General features: G+C 45.9%; 2 protein-coding genes and 4 non-coding genes across 8 annotated transcripts in view; 1 reads left to right on the top strand and 5 right to left on the bottom strand.

Annotated features, from left to right (window-relative positions):
• The window catches only part of BEST4 (bestrophin 4), a 38,215-nt gene that overhangs the window by 7,575 nt on the left and 12,232 nt on the right, over window positions 1–18,408 (top strand). The window contains exons 1-3 of one of the 3 annotated variants that reach the window (XR_010750248.1): window positions 5,912–6,049; window positions 7,459–7,524; window positions 7,920–8,106. The exons of 1 other annotated variant lie outside the window; for it this stretch is intronic. The gene's annotated coding sequence lies outside the window, so the exon portion shown is untranslated. Of the gene's footprint in view, window positions 1–5,911; window positions 6,050–7,458; window positions 7,525–7,919; window positions 8,107–18,408 lie in introns of those variants that run through there. One more of the 3 variants, XR_010750249.1, reaches the window with a different exon arrangement.
• Window positions 2,035–5,789, bottom strand: RPS8 (ribosomal protein S8). Its single transcript, XM_066376193.1, has 6 exons — window positions 5,690–5,789; window positions 5,152–5,258; window positions 4,589–4,688; window positions 2,997–3,172; window positions 2,664–2,793; window positions 2,035–2,205 (listed from the first exon to the last, which is right to left on the bottom strand). Exons 1-6 carry the CDS (start codon window positions 5,691–5,693, stop codon window positions 2,096–2,098), a joined length of 627 nt encoding a protein of 208 aa, XP_066232290.1. The 5' UTR covers window positions 5,694–5,789; the 3' UTR covers window positions 2,035–2,095.
• Window positions 2,325–2,393, bottom strand: LOC136401522 (small nucleolar RNA SNORD38). The gene has a single exon (XR_010750553.1). It is a non-coding gene; the product is annotated as a small nucleolar RNA SNORD38 (small nucleolar RNA).
• On the bottom strand, window positions 2,870–2,937 carry LOC136401523 (small nucleolar RNA SNORD38). The gene has a single exon (XR_010750554.1). It is a non-coding gene; the product is annotated as a small nucleolar RNA SNORD38 (small nucleolar RNA).
• Window positions 4,769–4,871, bottom strand: LOC136401525 (small nucleolar RNA SNORD46). Its single transcript, XR_010750556.1, has one exon. It is a non-coding gene; the product is annotated as a small nucleolar RNA SNORD46 (small nucleolar RNA).
• Window positions 5,346–5,425, bottom strand: LOC136401507 (small nucleolar RNA SNORD55/SNORD39). Its single transcript, XR_010750540.1, has one exon. It is a non-coding gene; the product is annotated as a small nucleolar RNA SNORD55/SNORD39 (small nucleolar RNA).

Here is an 18,408-nt window from a genome sequence, read left to right as displayed (position 1 = left end):
CCGAGGTTGCCAGCTTGAGCGTGGGATCAGACATGCCACGGTGGCTTACTTTTAGGCCCAAGGTCACTGGCTCAGATGGAGCCCCCAGTCAAGGTGCATGAGAAAGCAATTAATGAACTGAGGTGTCACAACTGAGTTGATGCTTCTCATCTCTCCCTTCTTGTCTGTACCTCCCTCTCAAAAAAAAGTAAAAAATCATTTAAAAAAGGATTTTATTGACTTTATGGGGGTGGAGGGGTAGAGCAAGTATCAACTTAATAGTTGCTTCATTTTAATTGTCCAATGTCCCACAATGAGTTGATGCTTCTCATCTTTCTCCCTCTTATTAAAAAAATAAATAAGGGTCAAGATGACCCAAGATTTAGATTGAGGCAGTTTTATGAAGGCATGTGCTACAATCAAATAATTGAGAATTTGAAAAGGGAGAGCTGAGGAATGTGATCAGTTTTCAAATGCTGCCATCAAAGTGCAGGTGTCATAGGCTTGGGCTAAAGTCAGAAAGACGGAACACAAACCACTTTTAAATGCTGGCGACAGGCAATGTAGCTGAATTGAAGACGAAGAGCTGACGTTTAGATTTAGCGATGCATAGATTACTGGTAATCTTAACACTTTTTAGTGAGAAGGGATTAGAACTCAAGAATTTTATTTTTATTTATTTTTTTACAGAGAGAGGGATAGATAGGGACAGACAGGAACGGAGAGAGATGAGAAGCATCAATCATTAGTTTTTTGTTGTGACACCTTAGTTGTTCACCAATTGCCTTCCCATATGTGCCTTGACCGTGGACCTTCAGCAGACCAAGTAACCCCTTGCTCGAGCCAGTGACCTCGGGTCCAAGCTGGTGAGCTCCGCTCAACTGGATGAGCTTGCGCTCAAGCTGGTGACCTCAGGGTCTCAAACCTGGATCCTCCGCATCCCAGTCCGACGCTCCATCCACTGCACCATCGCCTGGTCAGGCTGATTTACTTTCAACAATGAAGGAATTTGGAACAAATTTCAAAATTTCTAGACCACCAAGGGCCCTGGCCGGTTGGCTCAGCGGTAGAGCGTCAGCCTGGCGTGCCGGGGACCCGGGTTCGATTCCCGGCCAGGGCACATAGGAGAAGCGCCCATTTGCTTCTCCACCTCCCCCTCCTTCCTCTCTGTCTCTCTCTCTCTTCCCCTCCCGCAGCCAAGGCTCCATTGGAGCAAAGATGGCCCAGGCGCTGGGGATGGCTCCTTGGCCTCTGCCCCAGGCACTAGAGTGGCTCTGGTCTTGGCAGAGCGTCGCCCCTGGTGGGCGTGCCGGGTGGATCCCAGTCGGGCGCATGCGGGAGTCTGTCTGACTGTCTCTCCCTGTTTCCAGCTTCAGAAAAATACAAAAAAAAAAAAAGTCTAGACCACCTGTGGACCCAGGTTGAAAACTCTGAATTAAAAACCAAGGTCCAGCCCTGGCCGGTTGGCTCAGCGGTAGAGCATTGGCCTGGCGTGTGGGGGACCCGGGTTCGATTCCCGGCCAGGGCACATAGAAGCGCCCATTTGCTTCTCCACCCCCCTCCCTCCTTCCTCCCTGTCTCTCTCTTCCCCTCCCCAGCCAAGGCTCCATTGGAGCAGAGATGGCCAGGGCGCTGGGGATGGCTCCTTGGCCTTTGCCCCAGGCGCTAGAGTGGCTCCAGTCGCGGCAGAGCGACGCCCCAGAGGGGCAGAGCATCGCCCCTGGTGGGCGTGCCAGGTGGATCCTGGTCGGACACATGCGGGAGTCTGTCAGACTGTCTCTCCCTGTTTCCAGCTTCAGAAAAATACAAATACAAAACAAAACAAAACAAAAAAAACACCAAGGTCCAAGGGTACAGGATCTCTACAAGAGCCAACACTGCTTCCCTTAGATGGTCTCTGCTTGCCCTGTATGCCACATCCGTCCTCAACGTCAGGGTAAGAAATGTTCCCACTACTGTATTAAGGCACAGCCTACCTAACAGGCCTGGCTTCAGGGAGAAAGAATTAGGGTACTCTACACTGAGCTGATCAAGTAAGTATTCAGACAACACGGACACAGAACCCAGAATAAACACTTTTATTACATGTACTAAGACAGGAAGGAGGGAGGAGGATTTATTTGCCTTTCCGGGCCTTGATTTTCCTTAGATAGAACTCCAGCTCCTTGCCCTCTAGCACATAGCCATCTGCTCGGCCACACTGGCCTGGTCTTGAAGCGATGCATGCTGCAAGAGAGTTACGTGGTCCTTAGCAAAATAATACTGTGGCCCTACCAATTCTAGGTGCCCTTAAAAGCCCACCTTGGTTCGGGTATCCTGGGGTCAGGCATGAAAGAAACCTGCTGTCTCTTCAGATATACTTTATCACCACTTAAAATCAGTAGCAGAACTGGACAAAGTTTTCATCACTGAGACAGCCCCCTCAGCCCAAGCAGACTTTTCAAAATCCTGCTCCTGAAACTCAGGCAGAGGCCAAGCTCAGGCCTATAGAGACTCCTGCCCACCACTTCCTATTTTAGCTCCACACTAATGGGCTGAACAAATGTTGATTTTTGTCTTTGTATGCTGTTACAAACTGACTGCATAACAGGCAATCAAAAGACCCGAGGCAAGGGTAAATGCAGAGGGCACACTGTCCCCGTCCCGTCCCCCCCCCCCTCCCCCCCATGCACCAGCCAGCTCACCAAGAAGCTTGCCCTGCTGGAACTGCTCTTCTAGAAGGCTGCTGATTTTGGCATTCTTTTTCCTTTCATCATATTTCTTCTGAATTTTCTTTGATCTTTTTTTGTTCAAAATCTCTTCTTCCTCAGGAGTCTGAGTCAAGGAAACACAGATGGGTTTAGCTGGGGCTCCCAAAAGGAGTGTTACCATAGCCTCAAACCCTGCTGCCTTCCTCAGCACTAAAGGCTCTCATCTCTTTCTTCAGTAGCAGAACTGGACAGACTTTTCATCACAAGAAGGCTGGAATCAGATTGGCCTCCCCCACCCCAACAGGCAGGTTGCCCCCAGATACATACCAGCTTGGCTCCCTTCTTGCGGCCCAGGGGCAGCGCATAGTGTGACTCGTACCACTGCCGGTATGGTGTGCTGTCAACGAGCACGATGCAGTTCTTCACTAGGGTCTTGGTGCGGACCAGTTCGTTGTTAGATGCATTGTAGACAACGTCAATAATCCGTGTCTTGCGCGTACAACCTGCTCACAGGATAAATTCAGAATCAAGTCATGGTAAAGCAGTGGTCCTCAACCTTTTTTGGGCCACGGACCAGTTTAATGTCAGAAAATATTTTCACGGACCGGCCTTTAGGGTGGGACAGATGAACGTATCACGCGACCTAGACAAGCGTCAAGAGTGAGTCTTAGACGGATGAAACAGAGGGAATCTGGTCATTTTTTAAAAATAAAACATCGGCCTGACCAGGCAGTGGCGCAGTGGATAGAGCGTCGTACTGGGATGCGAAAGACCCAGGTTCGAGACCCTGAGGTCACCAGCTTGAGCGAGGGCTCATCTGGTTTGAGCAAAAAAAAAAATAAAAAAAAGCTCACCAGCTTGAGCCCAAGGTTGCTGGCTCGAGCAATGGGTTTCTCGGTCTGCTGAAGGCCCGCGGTCAAGGCACGTATGAGAAAGCAATCAATGAACAATTAAGGTGTTGCAATGCGCAACGAAAAACTAATGATTGGTGCTTCTCATCTCTCCGTTCCTGTCTGTCCTTGTCTATCCCTCTCTCTGACTCTCTCTATAAAAAAATAAAAATAAAACAAAAAAATAAAACATCGTGCCTGACCAGGCGGTGGCGCAGTGGATAGAACGTCGGACCGGGATGCAGAGGCCCCAGGTTCGAGACCCCGAGGTCGCCAGCTTGAGCACGGGCTCATCTGGTTTGAGCAAAAGCTCACCAGCTTGGACCCAAGGTCACTGGCTCCAGCAGGGGGTTACTCGGTCTGCTGTAGCCCCCCAGTCAGGGCACATATGAGAAAGCAATCAATGAACAACTAAGGAACCGCAACGAAGAACTGATGTTTCTCATCTCTCTCTCTTCCCGTCTGTTTGTCCCTATCTGTCCCCTTTCTCTGACTCTCTGTCTCTGCCACACACACACACAAATAAGTAAAAAATAAAAATCGTTCAGACTTAAATTGGGGTCCTCTGATGTAAACCATAGGCTAGCTGGCTTTGCCCTCCCATCTACACCCTCACAGGCCTAGGAGAAGCAAGGGAACCCTAGTCTTTTACTCAGCCACAGGGCATCAGCTCATCTCCCACAAGCCCATCTTTCCAGAGATAGCCGACAATGACATACTCAGTCTCTATTTTTTTATTTATTCATTTTAGAGAGGAGAAAGAAAGAGAGAGAGAAGCGGGGGGGGGGGGGGGGCTGGAAGCATCAACTCTCATATGTGCCTTGACCAGGCAAGCCCAGGGTTTCGAACCGGCAACCTCAGCATTTCCAAGTCGACGCTTTATCCACTGCGCCACCACAGGTCAGGCTGACATACTTAGTCTCTAGATTCAGCCCTCTCCCTAAACCTACAGGAGTCAAGAAACAGACTGGAGAACGCTCAGGTTACAAGCTCAGTCTTTCCCACCCACTCCCGGGCGGCCTTACTCACACTCGGAGCCCCAGGAGAAGTTGCCCACGTCCAGCCTCAGGGCTCGGTACTTCTTGTTGCCTCCCCGCACACGGACTGTGTGTATTCGGCGGGGGCCAATCTAGGAAACAAGGAGACAGGAACTAGGTTATGAAAGCTAGCAACACAAGGCAGGAAAAGGGAACCTGGACTGGATGGAGGAAACAGTCAGTGTAACTATGACAGGTCCTAGCATTGGCAAGTGGCACACAGGTGACCAAGACGGCCACACCACGCCTAAGGATACTTTTTCATCACTCTCGTTACCTCCAAGAAAAAATGACTTGGTTCCAAACATTATAATCAAGTGTCCAAACAAAAATACCAGACTTCTAACTATTATACATGGAGCTCACTCCCTCCTGGCGTCCTTCAATCGTAACACAGCGCATCTCCGGCAATCTCTTCAGTATTTGTCCAGCAGGTAAAGGTGAGACGCATTCCCAAACATCATGGAGCCCCAATATTCAACAGCCACGTAGAGACCGGACCGCGGAGATCAGGGAGAGGGCGACCTCACAAAATGCTGAGGCCCCACCACGCACCTTAGTGTTGGCAGCAGGGCGTCCCAGCTCATATTTTCGCTTCTTGTGGTAGGGTTTTCTCTTGCCTCCGGTCTTGCGGCGCTTGTGCCAGTTGTCCCTAGAAATGCCTGTATGTGGGAGCGGGGAGCGGAGGCTTTAGCCGCTGGCTGGCGCGGCCAGTCCCCGCCAGCTCCAGAACCCCGTAAAGGGCGGGCCGCACGTTCAGTTCTCCAAGGTTTGCTTCCCCACTGAACACTCGGTAGTTTTCAGCAGTACTAATGTATCATCATACACGTGCTGCCCAGCCGGCACCCTTTTTCCCACGGCAGCCATGTTGGTGTCGCTTGCAGCCCTGGCTCGGGCTCTGGAACGAGCCCCGGCGCCTGCCTCGGCGGCCCGAACACGAGCAACACCATCCTAACAGCTACGAGCAACACCATCATAATGGCTGTTCTTGCCGAGGGTCGGGTCGCCCACCTTCCTAACTTGGCTGCGAGGCAGGATGGCGCTGGATTAAGCTCGTTCCTCTACCCCACCCGCAAACCAAATCCACACTCACCCATTGCTTGGCGCCGGCAGAAAAGGAAGGACGTACAACGTCACGGTGCGATTTGTAAAACGAAGTACTGCCGGAAAGTGGTAGCCGTTGCGACTACGCCGTAGAGGGCCTGCAGGAAAGTGGTAGCCGTTGAAACTACGCCGTAAAAAAAAAAAAAAAAAAAAAAAAAAAGGAAACTACGCCGTAGAGGGCCTGCAGTTACAACGTGTTTGCAACAGCGGGAGCGCCTTCCGAAACGGCAGTCTGAGCTCTGAAACTCCGGGAAGCGCTTTTTCGGTAGTCTTCTGGCGTCGGGAGCTGTGCAAGCTTTAATAACGTTTGGAGGAGCCATCTGGGACGCAACGGAGGAGTAACCTGGCTGTATCTTTTTATTTTTATATTTATTTTCTTTAAAATTTTTTTAAATTAAATTTTATTGGGGTGACATTTGTTAGTAAAATTTTATAGGTTTCAGGTACAATTCTATAATAATATCATTTGTACTTTGTATTGTGTGTTTACCTTTGAAAAGACTCGTTTTAGAAGCTCTTGCAGCAGTGGTCCAGGATGAGAGATGCTGGTGCGGGTGCCTTGGAAAAGGGAGAAAGGCAGTAGAGATGGAAAGGAGAGGTGGACTTGGGTTTGGTTTTAGTTTTGAAGGGTTTGGTGAGCGATTGGATGTGGCGGTTTAGAGAGGGCTGTGTGTCAGGGTTTTCCAATAACTTACTTCATTAATTGGATGGATATTGGTGCCATTTTTACTGAAGTGGGGAAGGCTAAGTAGGAGCTTGGTGACTCTTTTAAGTGGGAATGACAGTGTTGTGCCTCAAGACAGACTACCCCAGCCTGACCAGGCGGTGGTGCAGTGGATAAAGCGTAGGACTGGGATGCGGAAGACCCAGGTTCGAGACCCCAAGGTAGCCAGTTTGAGCGCGGGCTCATCTGGCTTGAGCAAAAGCTCACCAAGCAAGGAGTTACTCGGTCTGCTGAAGGCCCATGGTCAAGGAACATATGAGAAAGCAATCAATGAACAACTCAAGTGTTGCAATGCGCAACGAAAAACTAATGATAGATGTTTCATCTCTCCGTTCCTATCTGTCTCTGTAAAAAAAAAAAAAAAAGTTACTTGACTTGACAAGCAGACTCTCCTTCATCTCCTTGAATGCAGGAACTAAATCTCTCATCTGAAAGGTGTTCTCCTTGCACCTGAAAGATACCCCTTATTGATAAACAGTTCAGAGCTGTAGTCTGTATAAACTAGCATTGTCTATTATAATTTACTACCCAAGCCCAAACCTTGCTTCGAGTCCTTTTTTTTTTTTTAATTTTTATTTATTTATTTATATTTTACAGAGACAGAGAGTGAGTCAGAGAGAGGGATAGACAGGGACAGACAGGAACGGAGAGAGATGAGAAGCATCAATCATTAGTTTTTCATTGCGCGTTGCAACACCTTAGTTGTTCATTGATTGCTTTCTCATATGTGCCTTGACCGCGGGCCTTCAGCAGACCAAGTAACCCCTTGCTGGAGCCAGCGACCTTGGGTTCAAGCTGATGGGCTTTTGCTCAAACCAGATGAGCCCGTGTTCAAGCTGGCAACCTCGGGGTCTCGAACCTGGGTCCTCAGCATCCCAGTCCGACGCTCTATCCACTGCGCCACCGCCTGGTCAGGCTAAATACTTTTTTTTTTAATTCATTTTAGAGAGGAGGGAGGAAGAGAGAGAGAGAGAGAGAGAGAATTGGGGAGGAACAGGAAACATCAACTCCTATATATGCCTTGACCAGACAAGTGCAGGGTTTTGAACCGGCAACCTCAGTGTTCCCAGGTCGACGCTTTATCCACTGCGCCACCAGAGGTCAGGCTAATAAATATTTATTTTATTTTTTTGCTGGGGATATCATTTATTGTTTCAAGATCACAGTCAATTCACTGTCCCCACCAGCAGATGCCCTGAGAAGGGGGCAGGGTGGTATAGGGTGGGGTGGGCAGGGAGCCACCAAGCTGGGGACATGGGGAGGGTATACTCCTTTAGTCCATATTTGGGGGCCACTGAGGGCTAAGAAAATGACTGGACCACCTGGTCCCCAATAATGAATACTTTTAGGCCCTGGCCGGTTGGCTCAGCGGAAGAGCTCGGCCTGGCGTGCAGGGGACCCGGGTTCGATTCCCGGCCAGAGCACATAGGAGAAGCGCCCATTTGCTTCTCCACCCCCCCCCCTTCCTCTCTGTCTCTCTCTTCCCCTCCCGCAGCCAAGGCTCCATTGGAGCAAGGATGGCCCGGGCGCTGGGGATGGCTCCTTGGCTTCTGCCCCAGGCGCTGGAGTGGCTCTGGTCGCAGCAGAGCGACGCCCCGGAGGGGCAGAGCATCACCCCTGGTGGGCGTGCCGGGTGAATCCCGGTCGGGCGCATGTGGGAGTCTGTCTGACTGTCTCTCCCCGTTTCCAGCTTCAAGAAAGATTAAAAAAAATAAAATAAAATAAACAAACAACTTTTAAATGGCTGGTTTGATCATTTACTGGAGCCTCATTTTATTATTTGAACATAATATTGTGATTCTCCCATGTGCACCTTTAAATTGCTTTTCTTTCTATCTTTTTTTTTTTTCCTTTCTGTCATATCTTACATCATTATTTTGTTACTTGTCCAGCCATAAGAACTAAAGAAAGGAAAAACTAAAGAAGGTGGCCCTGGCCGGTTGGCTCAGTGGTAGAACGTCGGCCTGGCGTGCAGGAGTCTTGGGTTCAATTCCCAGCCAGGGCACACAGGAGAAACGCCCATCTGCTTCTCCACCCCTCCCCCTCTCTTTCCTCTCTGTCTCTCTCTTCCCCTCCTGCAGCCAAGGCTCCATTGGAGCAAAGTTGGCCTGGGCGCTGAGGATGGCTCCATGGCCTCTGCCTCAGGTGCTAGAATGGCTCTGGTTGCAACAGAGCAACGCCCCAGATGGGCAGAGCATTGCCCCCTGGTGGGCATGCCGGGTGGATCCCGGTCGGGCGCATGCGGGAGTCTGTCTGACTGCCTTCCCATTTCCAACCTCAGAAAAATAAAAAACAAAACAAAACAAAAAACAACTAAAGAAGGGAATTCTCTCACCCTGACAAGAGGCAGCTGAATATCCATGTCTGGTCATCCTGATAAAAGAGATCTGGATGGATGTTATTTTGGGAATCATTGGTATTAAATGGCAATTAATGCTACCAGAATGAATGTAATCTAGGGAGACAACATAAGGCAAACTTTTCTTGTTAAGGGTAAATAAATGCTTTAGGTTTTGTGGGCTATTGGGTCTGTGCCACAACTATTCAGTTTTGCAGTTGAGTGTGAAAGCAGCCATAGTCAAAGGTAAACAAATGGATGTGCTGTGTTCCAATAAAACTTTGGATACTGCTCTGGCTGGATAGCTCAGTTGGTTAGAGCATCATACTGAAGCGCAGAGATTGTTGGTTTGATCCCTGGTCAGGGCACAAACAGGAACAGATCAGTGTTCCTGTCTTTTCCTCCCTCCCTCCGCCCTCCCCCCTCTCTCTAAAATCAATAAAATAAACATTAAAAAAGCTTTGGATACTGAGATTTTTAAAAAATATATTTTTATTTTATTTATTCATTTTAGAGAGGAGAGGGAGAGACAGAGAGAGAGAGAGAGAGAGGAGAGACAGAGAGAAGGGGGGGGGAGGAGCTGGAAGCACCAACTCTCATATGTGCCTTGACCAGGCAAGCCCAGGGTTTCGAACCGGCGACCTCAGCATTTCCAGGTCGACGTTTTATCCACTGGGCCACCACAGGTCAGGCATGGATACTAAGATTTTATTTGTCATGATACATGCTTTTGAATTTTTTTTTTCAAACGGAAACAAAAACCACTCAGTAATAGCACAGGGTGAGGGTCATGTCATGGTCTCATGCTACTGTGATGTCTAATTAAAAGGAAAACTAACAAAGTGATAATTGGATTATTGAGTGGCATTGGCAAGAGCAGTTTCTGTGCAATGGAGTGGACAAAAACTTGAAATGGGGAAATTTTAAAAATACAGTATATGTAGATCATGTTTTGGAGGTTTAAAGAGGAAGAATTAGGGTGGTGGCTGAAGAGAAACACAGCAAAGGACAGATTTTTTTTTAAAAGAGTAAAATGCCTGGTGGATGAGCCCTTTTACACTTGGCTCCAGATCCCATCCCATTCATTGGAAAGGATTCTCAACATTATCATTTCTTCTGTATCTTCAGCCTTCCAGTGGCTTCCCAGCACATTCAGAATAAAATCTAAATTTCTTACCAGGGACTGGAGGATCCAGGAATAGGGGCTGTGTAATTCCAAGTCATTTTGGAGAGATCCTCTCTTCTGTTCCCCTCTAACATCCCAGCCTGGTCACCACTCCATTTGCTTTGAGACCATTAACATTGATCATATTAAGCCTTTAGCCCTTTTATCTCTTTTTACATTTAAGTGTACATAACAGCTTGTTTCATAGAGGAGAGAGCACTGGCTTGCTATAGCAAGTTCAAATTGTGTCAGTTTTGATCATCTGCCACAGCGTGCTGTTTACAACTTTGTCCTTTTTTTTCCATTAGTCACCTTAAAAAATTACCTCCTACCTGACCAGTGGTGGTGTAGGGGATAGAGAATTGACCTGGGTGGGACACTGAGGACCCGGGTTCGAAACCCTGAGGTTGCAGGCTTGAGCACAGGCTCACCAAGGGGTCACTGGCTTGGTTTCAGCCCCCGGGTTAAGGCACATATGACAAGCAATCAATGAATGACTAAAGAGAAGCAACTCTGAGTTGCTACTTCTCACTCCATACCCCTCTCTCTTCTAAAATCAAAATCTTAAAAATAATCTCCTAAATTATACTTATCACCCACATTGTAATCCTCACACAGGTTATTTTATGTTTTAACTGGGTTTATTGGGGTGACACTGGTTAACAAAATTATACAACTTCCAGATGCACAGTTCAACACACCATCTGTACACTATTGTGTGTTCACCCCAAGTCAAGTTTCCATCTACCATTTAAGCCCACTATACCCTCCTCCACCTCTTCCACCCTGGCAATCACCATACACTAATATAGATATAATTTATATATATAAATATATATTATTTAAAAAAATTTCTCTCCACCTATTTCCTCAAATCTATGTGCTGTGTCATTCATCAGGGAAAAAAAATCCTCTTTATCTTCAACCTCGTCTCTAAATTTTGCCTTCTGAATGTTTCTTTGCCTTCTGACAGAAACCTGATTCAGGATTTTCCCTGTCAACCCTCTCAAGTGGAGGAGGACTGTCAACTCTTGTTCTCTAGATGAGAGACACGTGTGCTCCATGGTCTTCATTGCCAATTTCAGGACATTCTTACTTTATCTTCCTTAAAACCACAGACTTCAAATTTTATGCTGTAAGACCTCGAGATTTCGAACCTGAGTCCTTGGTGTCCCAGGCTGATGCTCTGTCCACTGTACCACAACCTGGTCAGGCAATAATACTATTTTTATATAGTAAAATATAAAGTTATTACAAATTTCTTTTTTAGATCAAGTGCTCTAGAAAAGCATTTGATAGTATTACTAGTTTAAGTTTAATTAATATATCTTTTTTTTTTTTTCTTTTTCATTTTTCTGAAGCTGGAAACGGGGAGAGACAGTCAGACAGACTCCCGCATGCGCCCGACCGGGATCCACCCGGCACGCCCACCAGGGGGCGACGCTCTGCCCACCAGGGGGCGATGCTCTGCCCATCCTGGGCGTCGCCATATTGCGACCAGAGCCACTCTAGCGCCTGGGGCAGAGGCCACAGAGCCATCCCCAGCGCCCGGGCCATCTTTGCTCCAATGGAGCCCTGGCTGCGGGAGGGGAAGAGAGAGACAGAGAGGAAAGTGCGGCGGAGGGGTGGAGAAGCAAATGGGTGCTTCTCCTGTGTGCCCTGGCCGGGAATCGAACCCGGGTCCTCTGCACGCTAGGCCGACGCTCTACCGCTGAGCCAACCGGCCAGGGCTAATTAATATATCTTAAAAAATTTTTTTAATTAATTAATTTATTTATTTTTGACAGAGACAGAGAGAGGCATACACAGTGACAGACAGACAGAAATGGAGAGATGAGAAGCATCAATCATTAGTTTTTCATTGCGCATTGCAACACCTTAGTTGTTCATTGATTACTTTCTCATATGTGCCTTGACTGTGGGGCTACAGCAGACCGAGTAACCCCTTGCTCAAGCCAGCGACCTTGGGTCCAAGCTGGTGAGCTTGCTCAAACCAGATGAGCCCGCGCTCAAGCTGGCGACCTCGGGGTCTCGAACCTGGGTCCTTCCGCATCCCAGTCCGACGCTCTATCCACTGCGCCACCACCTGGTCAGGCTATCTTAAAATTTTTAACAGAAGCCCTGGCTGGTTCGCTCAGTGGTAGAGCACTGGCCCAGTGTGTAGATGTCCAGGGTTTAATTCCTGGTCAGGGTATACAGAAGAAGTGACCATTTGCTTCTCCATCCCCTTCTCTCTTCCTCTCCCACAGCCATGGCTTGATTTGTTCAAGTGCATCGGCCCCAGGTGCTGAGGAAGAGTCTGTGGAGCCTCTGCCTCAGGAACTAAAAATAGCTTGGTTGCAAAGCATCAAGGGCCATAGACAGGGGGGCCCTAAGTGGCACATGCAGAGTCTATTTTCCTCTCACTTGGAAAAGAAAAAAGCAAAAACAAAACTAAAGTTCTTAGAAAATATGTGTTTGTTGTGCCTGCGTTTACAAAAGTTTCTTGTTATCTCTGTCATGTCTTTTAAAAATATGTTTGCCAATAAAAGAACCTATTTCTAAAGAGTATAAAATATGGTCTAACCTGTAGTGGTGCAGTGGATAAAGCACTTGACCTGGAATGCTGAGGTCACCAGTTTGAAGCCCTGGGCTTATGTGGTCAAGGCACATATGGAAGCAACTACTATGAGTTGATGCTCTGGCTCCTCCTACCCCCCTTTCTCTCTCTTCTCTCTAAAAATCAATAAATAAAATCTTAAAAAAAAAAAGATAAAATATGTTCATAAAAATATCAATCTAAAGAATGCTAATTACTGCCTGACCAGGTGGTGGTGCAGTGGATAGAATATCGACTTGGGACACTGAGGACCCAGGTTTGAAACCCCAAGGTCTTGAGTGCAGTCTTATCCTTGAGTGCAGGCTCACAAACTTGAGTGTGGGGTTACCGGCATAAGTGTGGGATCATAGACGTAATCCCATAGTTGCTGGCTTGAGCCCAAAGGTCACTGGTTTGAAGCCCCTGGTCACTGGCTTGGCTGGAGACCCCCGTACCTTGTCAAGGCATGCATGAACAGCAATCAATGAACAACTAAAGTGATGCAACTATGAGTTGATATTTTTCATCTCTCTTTCAAGAATGCTAATTACTTTTAATTGTCACTAAAGATGAAGGTTTATAAAGGAGTTCTAATTCAGTTAAAAAGAAACTACATATATAGCCCTGGTCAGTTGGTTCAGTGGGTAAAGTGTTGGCCTGGCATACGGACATCCCAGGTTCAATTCCTGGTTAGGGCACAGATGAGAAGCAACCATCTGCTTTTCCCCTCCTCCCTTTTGCCTCTCCCTCTCTCCCAGCCAGTGGTTTGATTGGTTCGAGTGTCAGCCCAGACACTGAGGATGGCTTGGTTGATTTGAACATCTGCCCCATACAGAGGTTGCTGGGTGGATCCTGGTCAGGCGCATGAGGGAGACTGTCTCACTATCTCCCCTCCTCTCACTTAAAAAAAAAGAAACTACGTATATAATTTTAGTAATAAAAATACAAGAATAAAGGTACATTTTTATTATTTATTTTTCTTTTCTTTTTTTTTCTGAAGCTGGAAACGGAGGCAGTCAGACAGACTACCGCATGCACTCAACCGGGATCCACCCGGCATGCCCACCAGGGGGCAATGCTCTGCCCATCTGGGGTGCCGCTCTGTTGCAACCAGAGCCATTCTAGTGCCTGAGGCAGAGGCCATAGAGCCATCTTCAGCGCCCGGGCCAACTTTGCTCCAATAGAGCCTTGGCTGCGGGAGGGGAAGAGAGAGACAGAGAGGAAGGAGCGGGGGAGGGGTGGAGAAGCAGATAGATGGGTACTTCTGTGTGCCCTGGCTGGGAATCGAACCTGGGACTCCTGCATGCCAGGCTGATGCTCTACCATTGAGCCAACTGGCCAGGGCATAAAGGTACATTTTTATAGGATGGAATTAAAAATACATTGTATATCTGAAAATGGTTATTTCTAAATAAGTCTCAAAAGATCTACACAAATTATAGTTTTGTGCAAAGGAGAAAAAAACAAAAAAAAAGTATAAAAAAGGCACATAGATAACAAATCTACTAATAAATAATTATATTACATTTTGTGTACATATATTTTATTAAAGTAAATGTTCTAAAGATTCTGTAAAAATCTCCAAAAGTTTACAAGTTTTCTAATATACTGTAGTTTGTAATTTTAATTATCTTAATATAGTGTTATGAAAACATTCTTTTATCAATTGCATTATAATCAGGTCTATAATCATGTCATATTAAGTTCTTTCGTCATCTAGAAACAGCCATTATTTTAGCCTAATGCTTTTGAAAATACTGTATATTACATCTTCAAAAAAGATCCAAGAAAAAAACTAGACTTATTTGAAAATATAGGTTTCCAAAATAGGTGTTCAAATTATACTTTTGAACTAAATAAAGATTTGTAGAACTTGGAGAACAAGAAAGTGGCTAAATTCATAGAAATACTGGCAAATAATATACATATAAATAAATATTAATTAGGACTAAATAAACAGAATTATTTTCCTGACTCTGTTCAAAATAAATTGTTACCTTTTAAATCTTTTTGTTTCCAGATACAAGGAATGTATTTTCTAAAGCAATTTAGTAGAGTGTATCTTTAGAAGCAATATTAAGGCATTTATAATTTCCTCCCTACTTAATCTCTCTAGAATCTGGCAGCTCTCTCTTTTTTTTTTTTTTTAGATTTTATTTTACTTTTTAGAGTAGAGAGAGGGAGAGAGAGAAATGGGGGAGGAGCAGGAAGCATCAACTCCCATATGTGCCTTGACCAGACAAGCCCAGGGTTTCAACAGGGGACCTCTGTGTTCCAGGTCGACACTGACGCTTTATCCACTGCGCCACCACAGGTCAGGCTGGGCAACTCTTTTGTGTGTGTGTGTGTGTGTATGAGACTGAGACAGAAAGACAGAGAAAGGGACAGATAGGGACAGACAGGAAGGGAGAGAGATGAGGAGCATCAGTTCTTTTTTGTGGCTCCTTAGTTGTAGTTCACTGACTGCTTTCCCATATGTACCTTGACCTGGGGGCTACAGCAGAGCGAGTGACGCCTTGCTCAAGCCAGCGACCTTGGGCTTCAAACCAGCAACCTTGGGGTCATGTCTATTCTATGATCCCACACTCAAGCCGAATGAGCCTGCAGTCAAGCCAGCGATCGGGGTTTCAAACCTGGGCTCTCTGTGTCCCTGTCTGATGCTCTAGCCACTGCGCTACCAAGTCAGGCTGGGCAACTCTTTTTTTTTTTTTTGGCAAATCTTAATAAGTATAAGGTCTACCGGAAAGTTCTGTCCGTTTCTATTAAAACAAGTTTCGACACGTAAGCACGTTTATTTGACGCATGTGTGCCTCTCTATTTTTATCACTTACTGACATAGCAAATTAACTAAAACAAAGTTGATTCACGTTAGTCTTATGTGTGAAGTGATAGTGTACCCATGGCTACTGATAAGGTTCATTTACGCCACTGTATTTTATACGAATTTCAACAAGGAAGAAATGCTACAGAAGCATGTAGAAATTTATTGAAAGTACAGTTTCTTTTTTTTCTTCTTTTTTTTTTTTTTTGTATTTTTCTGAAGCTAGAAACCGGGAGAGACAGTCAGACAGACTCCTGCATGCGCCCGACCGGGATCCACCCGGCACACCCACCAGGGGGCGACGCTCTGCCCACCAGGGGGCGATGCTCTGCCCCTCTGGGGTGTTGCTCTGTTGCGACCAGAGCCACTCTAGTGCCTGGGGTAGAGGCCAAGGAGCCATCCCCAGCGCCCGGGCCATCTCTGCTCCAATGGAGCCTCGGCTGCGGGAGGGGAAGAGAGAGACAGAGAGGAAGGAGAGGGCGAGGGGCGGAGAAGCAAATGGGCGCTTCTCCTGTGTGCCCTGGCCGGGAAAAGAACCCGGGGCTTCTGTACGCCAGGCCGACGCTCTACCGCTGAGCCAACCGGCCAGGGCCAGAAGGTACAGTTTCTGATAGGACATGCAGAAGATGGTTCAAAAAATTCGAAACAGGTGATTTCGACCTTTCTGATAAGCCACATTCTGGGCGACCATCTTTGATCGGTGACGATGTTGTTAAGACCATGTTGGAGCAAGATCCTTTTCTGACAACATTGGAGATCGCAGAAAGGCTTCATTCAACTCAGCAAACCATTTCGGACCATATTCGGAAGATAGGATTGGTATGGAAATATTCAAGATGGGTGCCACATGAATTATAAGTCAGAAGAATTTAGATGATCGAGTCATCATATGCACATCTCTGCTCGGAACAAAATCGAGCCCTTCTTGAACCAGATGATAACTGGGGATGAAAAGTGGATTACCTACGAAAATATTGTAAGGAATAGGGCATATTGTGAACCCGGAAAACCTAGCCCTTCCACCTCTAAACCAGAGTTGACTCTGAATAAGAGAATGTTGTGTATATGGTGGGACATTCGAGGACCAATACATTATGAGCTTTTGAAACTGAACAAAAAGCTCAATTCGGAGTATTGTCAGCAACTGGACAATACTCCGAAGTCCAAGAAAAGAGGCTGGCGATGTTCAATAGAAAGAACATCATACTGCATCGTGATAATGCCAGGCCACATGCTGCTTTGGGGACTCGTCAAAAAATTGCAGAACTAGGCTGGGAAATTCTGTCGCATCCACCATATTCCCCGGACTTGGCACCCTCCGACTATCACTTGTTTTTGTCCTTACAAAATTTTTTGAAGGGCAAAAAATTCAAAAATGAAGAAGATATCAAACAAGCACTGGTTCAATTTTTCGCATCAAAAGATAAAACATTTTTCAAAAATGGGATATACAAATTGCCCTCACGCTGGCAAGAAATCATTAATAATAATGGCAATTATATTATTTAATAAAGTTTATTGACAAGAAAATTTTGTATTTTGTTTTATTCCAAAAACGGACAGAACTTTCCGGTAGACCGTATATTATGGTAACCCTTTCCGGATGGCAGTTGGTTAGAGCATTGTCCTAAAGCGCAGGGGTTGCCATTTTGATGCCCAGTCAGGGCACATACAGCAACTGTCTCTCTCCTGCTCTCTACCTTCATCTTTGTAAAATCAATAAACGTTTAAAAAAAAGTATTATTGTAATAGTATAATAATATATATGTATTTTTTCTTTTGTTTTGGATAGAGACAAGAAGGAGGAGAGATGAGAAGCATCAACTCATAGTTGTGGCACTTTTAGTTGTTCATTGATTGCTCCTCATACATGCTTTGATTGGGGACTCCAGCTGAGCCAGTGACCCCTTGCTCAAGCCAGCGACCTTGGGCTCTGGTGACTGCTTGCTCAAGCTGGTGAGCCTGTGCTCAAGGAGGATGAGTCTGCGCTAAAGCCAGAGACCTCATGGTTTGGAACCTGGGTCCTCAGTATCCCAGGTGGACGTAGTTACATGTATTTCCCCATGTATAAGACGCACCCTTTATAAAAATTTGGGGATAAAACCTGGGTGCGTCTTATACAGTGGTTGTAATTTTTTTTACTTGCATTTGCTGCTTTTCTGCGCTTGTTTTTGCGCTCATTGTTGAAGACAGTGACTAATCATCAGACAGAGATGAGGACAAGTTAATGGATGGGAGTTTTGACAGTGATGAGGAGTTGTATGAATTTTATAATGAATAAAACTTGAGTTCAGTAAGTTTATGTAATACACTTTTTTTCAAATTTCAGGCCTCAAAATTAAGGTGCATCTTATACATGGGAGTGTCTTATACATGTGGCAATACGGCAAATCCAGTAAAAATCTGTTCTTTTTATAAGACATAAACCTGTTTCCAATTGTGATTTTATTAATCAAAACTGATTAAAATGTTATGTCTAAAGAGAACATACAGCCTGACCTATGGTGGCGCAGTGGATAAAGTGTTGACCTGGAACACTGAGGTCACCAGTTTGAAGCCTGGACTTGCCCAGTCAAGGCACCTATGAGAAGCAACTACTATGAGTTGGTGCTTCCCCTGCTTGTCCCCACTTTCGCACTCTAAGGTCAATAAAATCTTAAAAAAAGAAAAAAAAAATTAATTTAAAAAGAACAGCCTGGACTGACCTGTGGTGGCACAGTGGGATAGAGCATAGATTTGGAACACTGAGGTTGCCGGTTCGAAACCCCAGGCTTACCTGCTCAAGGCACATATGGGAGTTGATGCTTCCTGCTCCTCCCCCTTCTCTCTCTCTCTCTCCTTCTTTCCCTCTCTCTCCTCTCTGAAAATTGAATAAAGTCTTTAAAAAAATAAAACATCGTTCAGACTTAAATATATATATAAATAAAATGGAAATAATGTAATTTATTTATTCTTTCTCTGCAAAAAAAAAAAAAAAAAAAGAACATGCCTGGACTTCAGTTATCACTAAAAAGCTTTAAAAAATTAAAATTAACTGCCTGATCAGTGGTGGCACAGCGGACAGAGCATTGACCCGGGACAC

The sequence above is a fragment of the Saccopteryx leptura genome, chromosome 3 (genome assembly GCF_036850995.1).
Source record: "Saccopteryx leptura isolate mSacLep1 chromosome 3, mSacLep1_pri_phased_curated, whole genome shotgun sequence".
Classification (NCBI taxonomy): Eukaryota; Metazoa; Chordata; class Mammalia; order Chiroptera; family Emballonuridae; genus Saccopteryx; species Saccopteryx leptura.
This window is presented reverse-complemented; position numbering and strand designations above follow the sequence as displayed.

Excerpts from the sequence above, each read along its gene's own strand:
- RPS8 (XM_066376193.1), bottom strand. Across the intron at positions 2,794-2,996 it reads GCAAGAAGGGAGCCAAGCTG|ACTCCTGAGGAAGAAGAGAT; the intron begins GTATGTATCTGG and ends TCCTTGACTCAG. Across the intron at positions 2,206-2,663 it reads CCAGCAGGGCAAGCTTCTTG|CATGCATCGCTTCAAGACCA; the intron begins GTGAGCTGGCTG and ends ACTCTCTTGCAG.